Source organism: Capricornis sumatraensis, chromosome 4, assembly GCF_032405125.1.
Source record: "Capricornis sumatraensis isolate serow.1 chromosome 4, serow.2, whole genome shotgun sequence".
NCBI lineage: Eukaryota > Metazoa > Chordata > Mammalia > Artiodactyla > Bovidae > Capricornis > Capricornis sumatraensis.
Genome location: NC_091072.1, coordinates 14,725,384 through 14,737,870, shown reverse-complemented (window position 1 = coordinate 14,737,870; position 12,487 = coordinate 14,725,384). Strand labels below are relative to the sequence as shown.

At 46.0% G+C, this 12,487-nt stretch overlaps 1 protein-coding gene across 2 annotated transcripts in view; it reads left to right on the top strand.

Moving 5' to 3' along the window:
- Positions 1–6,420: 6,420 nt before the first annotated feature.
- UNC5D (unc-5 netrin receptor D) overlaps positions 6,421–12,487 on the top strand; it is a 628,812-nt gene continuing 622,745 nt past the window's right edge. For both annotated transcript variants that reach the window (XM_068971067.1, XM_068971066.1), the window contains exon 1: positions 6,421–6,523. In XM_068971067.1, the coding sequence (XP_068827168.1) occupies positions 6,421–6,523 (103 nt within the window). The remainder of the gene's footprint in view (positions 6,524–12,487) is intronic.

The window sequence follows — 12,487 nt, the reverse complement described above, 5'->3', positions numbered from 1 at the left end:
ACAGGTGTGTGGTGTAGTGAAGGTGACATGGCAGTCATGTGACCTTGAAATATACATTTATTTCATCTCTGCAAGTCTCTTCCCCTATTCTCTCTATTCACCAGCAGGCATGTACCTACCAGCGTAGATCAAGAAGAAGAAACGAATGAGTGAATGAATGGTCCTCTGTGGCAGCTTGTGGAAGGAACACACTGCTGCAACCTGGGCAGTAAACACTGGTCACAAACACAGACTCCACAAAAGATTGGTGGCATCTTCCAGTCGACGGTTAAGAATCATAGTCTTTCCTCCCAACACGGAAAGATACCAGGCTCTCCCCGAGCTACCACAAGGTGCTGGGCTGAGAAACTGGCACATTTCTGATGCTCCGTGCCAAGGTTAGGTAACTCAGGGTTTGCATGTGACACTGTCATCAGAGGCCACATCTTTTATGAATTAACCCATCTTGTCTTTCTTCACCCAGTTTATTATTTTTTTTAAGAGCTAACACATTCATTTTACTGCCAAAGAATTGTGTTTCTTGTTATTATTTTTAAGTTCTTTCATTCATCTGTGTCAGCAGCTACAGTCCAAACTCCTAGATGCCTGATTCCAGGAAGAAAGTCCTGGAGTAGAAAACAAGGAAGGCATACTTGTGGTGTCAGGAAAAATGTGTTTAGAGTCTTATCTGAGTGCCCCACTGCCCTTTCTAAACAAATGTATTGGATTTCTGCACTTTATTGCTGCCTCGTAGCCCAACATCCAAAATAGACTTCTCTAATTTTGTGTGTGTGAGAGAGTCTCCTTAACAAGTGATCCCATATTGCCTTTACCAGGGAAGGTTGTTAACCTGGATTATTGTACCCAGGCAGAACATCACATGAGGAGCACTCAAGCCTCCCCAGCTCTCAGCATCCTTTTCTCCCCCTGTTCCAACAGTTTTCTGAATCCTAAGTAGGTTGTGAGCCCATAGTGGTGAATGAAATCCTGTCTGCTCTCTCTAAGTCACGTGCATTTCTGAAATACGCTGTTCTGATTGAACAAGACCTTTCTGGGGAAATGACTGACACTGAGTATTCCCAATGGCAACATTGCTTGGAGACTATCTCATTTAATTGTATTGCCAGGTTCACCCATTGCAGTCGCCAGCTGTTGCTCTTTCGTCTGTTGATTTCAGGTCTTCCCCTATTAATAATTATAACTGTATGATGAATAGAGACAGGGGCTTTTATCAGAAACATCCGGCAGTAGCAGAGCTTAGAAACACTTGAGTCGAGAAATGAGAAATAGTAGTCAGTTTCCTGGAGGAGGAAAGCCGCAGATGTGGGAAGACTGCCTCTCTATGGTGCATGCTTAGGAAAGGATCTGTGTGCAGCCTGCAAAGGCCCTAGAAACCTTATGAAAGATTCTGACAGCGGTTGTAACTAAAACTGCCCATTCAGTCCCAAAAGTAAAGCAAGATGTACCATTATGAGGTAGAGTTCTTTTCTGCTCTTTCCCCCCTAAGTTTTCCCCCAATATTCCTAAACCCATCTTCTCCATCTCCTAAGCTAAAGCTGAGTTTTATTCCCAAAGTTCTTGATCTCACTGACTTCTGACACCTGGCTTTTGTTCAGATTTTCAATAGGCATCTCCTCCTGCTAAACTAATCCGGTTCTGTTGTTAGGGAGGGCCCGCGATGTCTCCATACTTTTTGAAAGCTTCCTCATCTAAGGGCCTTCCTCTCTCTTCTGAGTGTGTTTTGTCTTAGTAATCTAGATCTAAACTATAGTCCCTTTGCTCTTTTTCATAAAGAATTAACTTGCCGCCATAACTTTCCTGATGATTTGGATCTCTCAGAAGAAAAGCCACGTGTTGGTAGGCATGGCTTTCCACCCACCTCTTGGCTTCTTTTTCCCTTTCCATCTCCTGGAACAAGTTCTTTCCCTTACTCTTTTTTTTTAAGATTATTATTATTGCTTTTTTTTTTCTTTTTTGATGTGGACCATTTATTTAAAAAGTCTTTATTGAATTATTACAATATTGCTTCTGCTTTATGTTTTTGTTTTTGGGCCATGAGACATGTGAGATCTTAGGGGTCAAACCTAATCCGCTGCATCGGGAGGCGAAATCTTAACCATTGGACCACCTGGAAAGTCCCACCCCTTACTCTTGCAGAGTATCTCTACTTTATTTAATGTCCTTTGGAGTTTTACCACTTCTGTCAAACAGGTGGGTTAGATCATTTAAAACTTTTTTATTTTTCCAGGCAAATGCACAAGGCTTTCCTAAGGAGTTATAATTAACAACTTAAAAATCATTTATTATATTCAGAACGGCATATCTTGCTATGCAAAATCTATTTTCTCCTCCAAATTACACTAAATATTTTCTATTTTTTGAGACTAGTTTGGCTGCTGCTGCTGCTAAGTCACTTCAGTCTTGTCCAACTCTGTGCGACCCCGTAGATGGGCAGCCCACCAGGCTCCCCTGTCCCTGGGATTCTCCAGGCAAGAACACTGGAGTGGGTTGCCATTTCCTTCTCCAATGCAAGAGATAATCAAAAGGCAGCGAAGAAAGAAGGAAATCCTACCACTAGCAACGATAAGAATGGACCTGAAGGGCATTATGCTAAGTGAGGTAAGTCAGAAGAAGAGAAAGGACTGCATGTTCTCACTTATACGTGCAATCCAAAACAAAAACAACGGACAAAATGAACCAAACTCACATATACAGAGGACAGATTGGTGTTTGCCAGAGGTAGGGGGTGAGGGCTAGGTGAAATAGGTGGACGGGATCAGAAGGGACACACTTCCAGTTATAAAATAAATATTTCCTGGGGAGGTATGTACAGTATAGCATGGTGACTGTAGTTAAAAATACTGTTTTTCTTATGTGAAATTTGCTGAGAGTAGATCTTAAAAGTTCTCGTCACAAGAAAAAAGACTGAACTAGGTAAGGTGACAGGTGTTGACTTGTGATCATTTCATAATGCATACAAATATCAAATCATTGTTTTGTACACCTGAAACTCATATAACATTATATGTCAATTATACTGCAATAAAACAGGCACTGGAGGTAGAAATATTCTACCTCTTGATCTCTAGCTATCAACTGCTAGAAAATAGTCATAGTCAATTCAAGCAACAAAAATGGAGAAAAACACTTTCCTAAGCCTATTCATTAAATGAATATTCCTTGGTTACAGCTACCACTTAATGCATTTGCTACATAATTGTCTCAGTTTCAGAAAGAGTAGCTTAATTTCCAGCTTGATTGTACTGAGCATTCAAGATCACGATATGCTAGAGTTGAAAACGATGGATCTTCAGTAGGGTTGATCTGAAGCTTATCTAGTGAAATACCCCCATTTTACAGATGAAGAAACTGAGCAAAGGGCATGTTGACTTGTCTCAGGCCACATAGTCAGTCCCCGGCAGTGTCAGGGCCCAGCGCCCTGGCATCCTGATTCTCAGGTCAGTTTTTCCATGCTGTTCCTCAGCCAAAGACCATGATCTAAAGTAGTGACCGCTCAGTGTACTTTTCCAAATGGGTCTGGATGGTTCTCCAAATGGAACGGAGTATGATTCATGCATCTTATAAAATAGCCAGAGTTAGATTAACAGAGGGTGTATTGAGATGTAGAACATAATTAACACGGGACCTAAAATGAATACATGGTCTGTGATGTGTCGTAATACTGAAGACCCCACCTCTCCCAACCCAATAGTTACACAGTATTGAAGAAAATGAGGCAGGAGGTCTATGTCTGGTAAACCTGACAGACTAGACACAACCTCAGGCTTTATATTGGGTTTAGAATTGTTCAAACTGGTGCCTCATTCTTGATGGTCAGCCACTTAGTTATGTGAGTGGGTGAATGAAACTCACTCAGTCGTGTCCGACTCTTTGTGACCCCATGGTTCATACAGTCCGTGGAATTCTCCAGGCCAGGATACTGGAGTGGGTAGCCTTTTCCTTCTCCAGGGGATCTTCCCAACCCAGGGATTGAACCTAGGTCTCCTGCATTGCAGACCAATTCTTTATCAGCTGAGTCACGTTATGTGACCTTGAGCAAATCACTATCTACTCAGCTTGACTACCTGCCCAGCAGGGATAATAGTACCCAACTTCCAGAGTTTGGTTCTTTTCTGAAACAACAGAAACAAAAATATATAATATATATTTATATACAACAAATATACGAACACGTAATATATACATGTCCATATGTAATGTACATATACTGAGCAAGGTATGCACTCAAAGATTCTTAGTTTCTGTCCTCTCTTGTCATCCCAATTCTACTTGACTTATTAATCTCACCTGTTAACCTTATTAGCTCATCTATTTCCTAGATATTTTTTCAAAATAAAATTATTATACTTTTGCACCCCTTTGAAGTCAATAGTACTTAAATACTATCTCAGAGAAACAGTCATTCCTTGTTCTTTCTTTTTTTAAAGAAAATACTCATTTGTGATATACCTGTCACATAGTCTTGAAGAATAAGGAAAGTTGGAGGATGAATGACTATTTTCCAGGAGACAGGTAAAGCATATTTGGTAGATTAATTCCCAATTCACCTTCTCAGAGGAAAAGGACAAAACCCTCATTTACCAAGATTCTAAAGAGATTTTCAGACGAGTCCCTGGCCAGTCCCACATCAGTCTTTGTTTCCAAGCCTTCATTCCCCAGAGCTTGGTTTTCTTGACCGGGTCCCAAACCTTTTATTGAATGGCAAGAAGACTTGAGGAAGCGATTGCTGACAGTCACGTGTCTGGTGGCACTCCACAGAGGCATGGCGTTCGTGCTTATCAAGGAATCAATCTTTTTGCCTATCATCCTCTTTTTCCTCGGAAGAAAGCTATCTATCGCAATTACCTCATCCAGAACAATTACCTCACTTTAAACCCTTTATTCTCCAGAGAAAGGTGTTGGGAAGCAGGTAACAACTTGACCAGAGAGATGGATTTTGTAAAAGTACTGTATTGATGTTGAATGTAGGCAGTGGGGAGCCGTTGACAACTTGGTCTTTCTTTCAAACCAAGACTTCATTTTCTTTTGGGTCTACCACGCCCAAGGGGACACACATTCTGACCAGCTTAGATACCATTTGGAGGGGGCGAGGCTCAATACTGCAAGAGAATGAGATGCCTTGCCTATGCAGCCTTGAACTCAGGGCCAAACCCCCAGGGGTGTTCTTTGCTCTGAAACTGTGTGGCCCAAGGCAGTGTCTCTCAAATGACTCTTTCTGCAGGAGGGAGACTAAGAGGCAACCACAAGGTACTTTCAAAAGCAGTTAAATAAAGATTTGACAGTCTATTCAAAACAAACCACAATTTGAAGAGAAGTCTTCTTTCCTTCTTACAAAGGCCCAGCACGTCTGCCTTTCCCTGATGCTCAGGAGAAAGGCAATTGCCAGGGCCCAGATTAAAACAAAACAGGAGCTGTCAGAAACGAGGTAGCTTTCTGAAAAGTTGGGGGGATTCCAGGGTGATTAGAACCACAGACAAGGAAATTGGGGGAAAAAAAAAATCACATCCTCCGAGGGCACCCATGATCCCCCACCGCTTTCTATATATTCTTGCATATTTTGTTTAGTGTAATAATGGGTTTATTCCAGTGATATTTTTTTTCCCCACTTGGCATTTGAGTCTTTTTTTTTTTTTTTTTAATGCTTCAAGAGTGTTGCCTGATTTGATTTTTAAAAATGGAAGCTAGAGAGGCAGGGCTGCGAAAGGGCTCAAAGTTGAACAAAACAGTGGTTTCCAGGAAGCAGGAGACTCAGGCTGCCGAGATGCTCACATCTTTCTGCGCCGAGTTCGCCTCTAAGAGGCCCGCCGGCTCTGCTCGCATCTTTGGAGCACGCGTGACCTCCGCGAGCCCCGCTCATGCCCCGCATTCGCGCTCGCTCAGCCGAGGCTTTTTCGCGGAGCGTGCGGGAACCTGGGGCGGGGCGGGGGGCTGCGCGCAGCCGCCGCGGGGCTCACCTGCGCCTCCCGCCGCCCGCCCCACCCAGCGCCGAGCGGCCGGCCGCCCCCGCCCCTCCCGCCGCCCCGCCCCGGCCCGGCTCATTGGCTGCCGCTCGGAGGGGAGGAGAAGGGGCGGCCACGGGGGTCTCATTAGGGATGCGGGTTCCCTCCTTACCTCCCTAGTCCGGATCCCGGCGGCGGCGGGAGAGCTGATCGCGAGCAGTGCGGAAGGGAAGGCGGGCCACTCCGGCAGTGACCGTGGCGGCGTCGGTCGCCCCGCCGTGGGAGGCTATGGGGACGCGCGCATCCTCTGGGTGCCCAGCGCGCGGCGGCTCGGAGCGCCCTGCCCCGCTGCTGTAGGGAGCGGCCGTGGAACAGTCACTTGCTGAAGACCCCCGGGACCCACTCTCCTCGGCCCCCCTGGTTCGCCGAGCCTTTTCCGGGGCGCGGAAGAGGACCTGTACTCCTAAGCGGGGCGAGCAGTATGGGGAGAGCGGCCGCCGCAGGAAGAGGCGCTGGAGGGGCGCGCCGGTGGCTCCCTTGGCTGGGGCTCTGCTTCTGGGCTGCGGGGGCTGCGGCTGCCCGAGGTAAGCGCGGGGCCCAGCGGGCGGGGCGGTGGGACGGGGGGAGGCAACCGATCGGGACCCGCACCGATGGCCTTGGCTTCCCAAGTTGCGTCCTGCACCTCCACGCGCGCGCGGAGCGCAAGGGGTGGCTCTCGGGTGGAGGACCTCCGAGGGGACCACTGTCTGTCTCCCACCCCAAGTTTGCGATCAGCTGCAATCCTACAGGTTGCTGGGACCGCTGGGCCCCTACCCTGCCTCGATTCTCTTCGTTCGCTCCCTTTTCCGAGCCCTCCCCAATTGCTGCAGACTGGAGTCCGCCGCTCTCTTCACTCCAGTCTCGCTCTCTCGAGTCCACTCGACTTTCTTCCGAAGCGAGCCCGTTCTCGGGTGGGCACCCGGAGGGGTGTCCGAGAGCTCCTGGGGAGAAGGGACCGGGTACTGGGAGACTCGGTAGGGTGGGCTTGAATGGAGATCGCGCCTTTTCCCTTTGGGGAGCAGCACCTAGGTTGAGGTCCGCGAAGCTCGACTCGCCTTGGGCGACAGCAGCCCGAGGTCGTGGGCAGCACTGGGCTATCTTTCGAGAAGGCCGCCGTGTGCCCGGGAAAGCTGCGTGCGCGGGCCGCGCGTAACTGCGCCTGCAGTGCCGGGCCGGGTTAGCAGTTGGCCCTAGGCCGGTCACCCGGCGCCTGGTTTCCCTACCGGGTGCCGGCTCTTGCCCGGGAGCTCGCCAGCCGGGGCCCCTGAGAGGCAGGGAAGCCGCTGCTTCTTTCTACGTAGAAACGTAGACCCCGTTTTTCCTGGTTCCATAGGACTCCAGCAGAGAGAAATTTTGCAACTGGTTTCAGCTCCACCTTGAGCGAGGACGGGGAGCATCAACTTAAAACCCGCGGACTTGTTTGAAGGTGATCAGAGGCAGGGTTACGCATAGCTTGAGGACTGTGCCTTTTACCTTTGAAATCACCAGGAAGCTTCTCCTTCCCCCTCTTCTTTACCTTTCTTTATTTCCTGGGTGTCATCCATTAGGCTTAGAATTTGTAAATTACATTCAGTGACTTACCTAACGCTGGTCTGTCGGGAGGTAAAACTGACCTGCCCACCTCATTTCCCTCGAACATGCTGTGAGTAGCCGCGAGACAGAAAAGGGTGGAAAGGGTTGAGGATGATCATAAAAGAACCAGTATCATTCAAAAAACTAACGGTGTGTTAAAAGCAGTTTTGCTGCCTGGAATGAAGAATTAAAAAAAAAAAAAGGTGGATAGAGGTTTTTCCCGTTTTATGATCCTGTTCAGTGACTATTTGCATTTCATTTCCTGAAAAGTCCCCCCCTCCCCCAGTGGAGTAGGCTTTTTAAAAAGCAGAAAAGGCTTAAAAATGAGCCAGAGATTGCACACACTGATGGTGGGGAGCATAGTTCTTTTCCTTGCTGGAAGAAGCACAAGCTTCAGCCATTTAATTTACTACGGAGAATGCCTCCTTGCAAAGTCAGCTCTGAGTTGTTTTTAATACACTGTTCTGGGGGAAAGTGGGCCTTTTCTGTCCTGAATGTTGATTTTAAATGTCTGAGTTTCCACTTGCTATTCTATGCTGAGTACCTAAGAGTGACTGATGCCACATACTGACCTTTGGAATTTGGTTGATGGGTCTGTCTTGAATCTAGCTTGAAACAAGAGGTGCGGACCTGCCAAAAAGCCTCTTGGATGGAGTTTTGCTGGCTGTGAAACTAAGGCTAGCACCTCTTGTCGGCAAGCTGTTCTTCGGAGGACTCCTGGAAAACATACTGTACACTCTGCAGGCTTATTTACAACAAATGTCTTGCGCAGATCATAGTAATGTTTAAGACACATGGAGTGGAGCTGTACATCTGATTAATATTTCCCTTGTAATATTTTACTTGCTGGGGCAGCAAGCCCATTACCTTAAGCACCTGTCAGAGATTCCCCAAGAAATGAGCAGTAAACAGGCTGCAAAATCTGGGAAGCCGCACGCACCTGACTTGGGACAGGTGGGCACAAGTAAGAGTTTTTCAGAACAAAGGGTGGGTTTCAGTGTTACTTCAGTTCTCCCAGCCCAGGAAGGTGCCCTTTCATTGAAAGCAAGATGAGGTCTCCCTGGGGACGTGTTTGCTAAGTTTTGTCTCTGGGGTTGGCCTCATGTCTTTCTTACTTACCCAGGTAAATAGTTTTTTTGTGAATCTTCTTTGCACATTGTTTTGAGCCAAGCTTCTCTGCCTTCCCTAAACAACAGGATAGACAGAACTATGCTCTTGACTTTGACTATATAATACTATTCAACAATTCAGTAGCCATTTCTTTACAATTAGCTATATTTGTTTCCAAAACAATTGTACCAACTCAATTCCCTCCCCTTTTCTTTCACTCCATATTTAAAGTAAAACCGTCTGAAAATCGGAATGAGATTTCGGATGATTGGCTTTGAATGTCCTCAAAGAGGAAGATACTTGGGGCAACAGACTGCCTGAAGAAACTACGTTCTGGTTCTCTTCTTTGTAAGTTAGACTGACGTCTTCAGATGTATGTTCCTGCTGGAGAGCATACTGTAAGGAAGGCACTTGGGTACCATGATTACCGTATATTTTAACACTTTCCAACTTAAAAGAAAAGTGATTTAAAAGTTGTTCATGACCTGCCAAGTGCTAATTGAATCCCCATCATGTTGTCACACTGATTTGTTTTTGTTCTTTGAAAAAAAGGAGCGCCGCTGTTGATCTGGTTAATTCCTCTGTTAGACACTGTACTTAGGAGATTTCCCAGTCTGAAGGCAGGGAGGGAGATGATCTCAGATAGGCTGAGCTTTCACCCAGTTTCTTTAAAAAATTGTTCTGGACAATGCAATCTTCCTTACCGTAACCATAGCAATGCGTTTAGGGCAAGAGAAATACACGTCTGCTTTATGGGCATAGTAGGTCATGTGGTTTATGCATACTTAAATCCATTTACCTCCCTCATTCCTACAGTTTTAAATCCATTTTCACTTTCTCCTTAATAAACATTATTACTGCCTCCCCTGCCCTACCTTCTGTTGCTTTTTCCTCCAAAATCTGCCCCTCCACAGAGGGCTATGAAGAAAGAGCCTTTTCTCCCAATTTCTCGATGGGTTTTTCTTTTTGTGACTCTTGGATTGTGCTCTTAGTTTGAGCAGTCCAGTGACACATTCTTTTCCTACCCAACAAAAGCTTCAGCTCAGGAAATCTCTTTAAGTATCTCAGTTGTTAAGAAATTTCATTGTTTTTACCTGGCCATATAATAGCAGCACCTGTCACCATTTTTTAAAAAAATATTCTTACTAGGAAAAATGTAATGTCAGCCTTCCATTCTTCTCAGTCTTTGAGTGACCTGTCTGTGGTTTAAGTGGTACCCTGCAGGCTGGGAAAACCTGTGGAGCCCCAGGAATCCTCAGTGAGTTCCATCAAAACTCTCTAAGTGGGACTGGTAGGTCCATACCCTGCAGTTGCAGTAGTTGGGGAAACCCTTTCCTGTTGCCTCAATGACTCATAAACTTTTCACCATCTTCCATCCACCAAATAAGGGCCCAGCTTTCAAGGTTTCTCAAGAAATCGCCTGTTCAGGAGTTCATGAAATTTGATATCACTTCCTTGGGTCTGTCTTCTTTTTAAATATGGAGGCTGGAGACCCAGACCATAGGGGTTATAGTCTAATCCCAAAGACAGGTGTACGAAGAAAGACTTATTCCATCACATGGAAGGTGATGGTGGTGTTACAGGATGTCTTCTGAACGGGCAGACACAGGTGTTCACAGAGCCAGAACGTGACCCCCTTCTTGTTACACCTTAGCCATGAATTCTGATTGTCCCTTTCACCGGGTGGTACCACTTGACCCACTGCGTTGTTGTCTTTTCTTCTGTCGTGCTTATTCAGCTGCCTTCATGAACAAACAGCCTCGAATAACCAAAGCGAGCTGTCTTCCGTCATTCTTGGCCACAGGCTCTAGGTCAGGGCACTTAGCTGCTCACCCACTGGTGTGTTCAGTGCCCGCCATTGGCAGGAGACCTATCATTGTGTTGCTGCTACTCTTTATATCATGCCTGTTCTTTAAGAGAAGGTGTTTTTGCAGCCTTGCTTGAATATTAAATAATACTAGTAGTGACCGTATTTACGAGCTTCCCTGGTGGCTCAGTGGTAAAGAATCCTCCTGCCAATGCAGGAGATGTGGGTTTGATCCCTGGATTGGGGATGATCCCCTGGAGGAGGAAATGGCAACCCCCTCCAGTGTTCTTGGTCTGGAGAATCCCATGGACAGAGGAGTCTGGTGGGCTACAGTCCATAGTCTCAAAGAGTTGGGCATGCACTCGCACCTTCGTTAATTACTCTAAAGAGTTTTACATGTGTTAACTCATAGAATGCTTAAAATAAGTCTTTGAAGTGAGCGCTCTTAAGATTTTTCTGTTTAAGACAGGAGAACAAATTAAGACAGAGAGGTCAGATTCCTTGCTCAAGGCCACGGAGTTTATTCTGCGGCGGTGCCTGGATTTGAACCCACGCAGTCCTGCTCCAGAGCCCACGGCAAAGAGGCTTTTCTGAGCTGTGCCGAAAGCAAAACGGCTCTGATATTTTGGTGACACGAGGGCTAAAATTATCTCTCTAACTATGAGATTTGCAGAAGAATTTAGAGGAGCTTAAATAAATCTATAAATGTATTCAGCTACATCTCAGAGATTTATGTTGTATGGAAACAGCCACCCTCTCACCATTCAGCTTAATATACTTTGGGATCAGATTCACACTTAAAATTCCGAGCGCCAGCTTCTAATGTGATAGCTTGCCCACCCCCCCACCCCCAATTTTGAATTTCAGCACAAAATATTGCTCTGATTGAATACGCCATCCATGGAACGGCAGATCCCAAGAGACTATTTGTTGCCTGTCTTGTATTTTTAGCCTTGTTTGCCAGGGAAATGTGAAGCATGAGATTCGAGACTAGATTGTTAACACCAGAGGTTGCTGTTTCTGCTGTTTTGGGTACTCCTGCTGCTGCTTCTGCGAGGCAGATGGCTCGATTCATTTATAGAAGAGAGAGATTCGTTCTGTTTTGCATCTCCACTTTGAGAAGAACTTTTAATTGTTTGGTACCACATTGCGTTGTCTGCTCTTATTGTGCGTGTACACATGCTGTGCGTAGATAACGGGCAGAAATTAGGCGGATGTTCTTGTATTCAGTTTGGACCGCCTTAGAAATCCACGGCGCACTCTCTCCTGCTTCTTTGAAAAGTGGATTTGTGCACAGGATGGTGGGGACCGCGTATGTTGTTCTCCACACCCCCGCCTTCTCTGGACTTCCCTGGACTAAGAAATTAGGGGCAGAAAAATTAGGGTTGTGTTGATGGGGCTAAAGTAGAAATCAGAGGTGGAGTCCACTTGTCGGCTTACCTTAGACCACGACAGGATGTAAACTGTTCCCTGATGTTTCTCATTGTCAAATGTTTCTTAATACTGTTTCCAAGAGGACAGGAATTCAGGGAGGCCTCTGTTTCTGATCAGTTTCTTCTGACAGTTTCCTTCCTAATTAAGGAAGCCGGAAGCCAAAAGCTGTCTTCCAAGTGAGGTCAGTTACAGCCTCACTTAAAGCAGGTATTGACTTTCTGCCCCCAGATTTCTGGTTCATAAAGTGCTAAAGAGCCTCTCTCCCCAGAATGAGAGACCTTGACACTGTATATGCTTTCGCTGGAACTTGGCTTATAAGGATGGGAGGAAGCATACGGGGTAATTTCACTGCAACACCATGGAATTTGACTCAGGATGGGTTTTACAAGATGTGTTGTTTCATTTCCACTGAATGGTGTAACTTTTCAATCAGGTAAGTCCAAGGGAAAATGACATTGCAGACATCCCCCGAAGGTAAGTGATTTGACAGACAGTCATAGGAAGCAGGAGATACTAGAGGTTAAAGCAAAGAAATCCTGATGACTTGAAGGGCCCAACCAACATTGGGATGATTAGGCTTAATGTC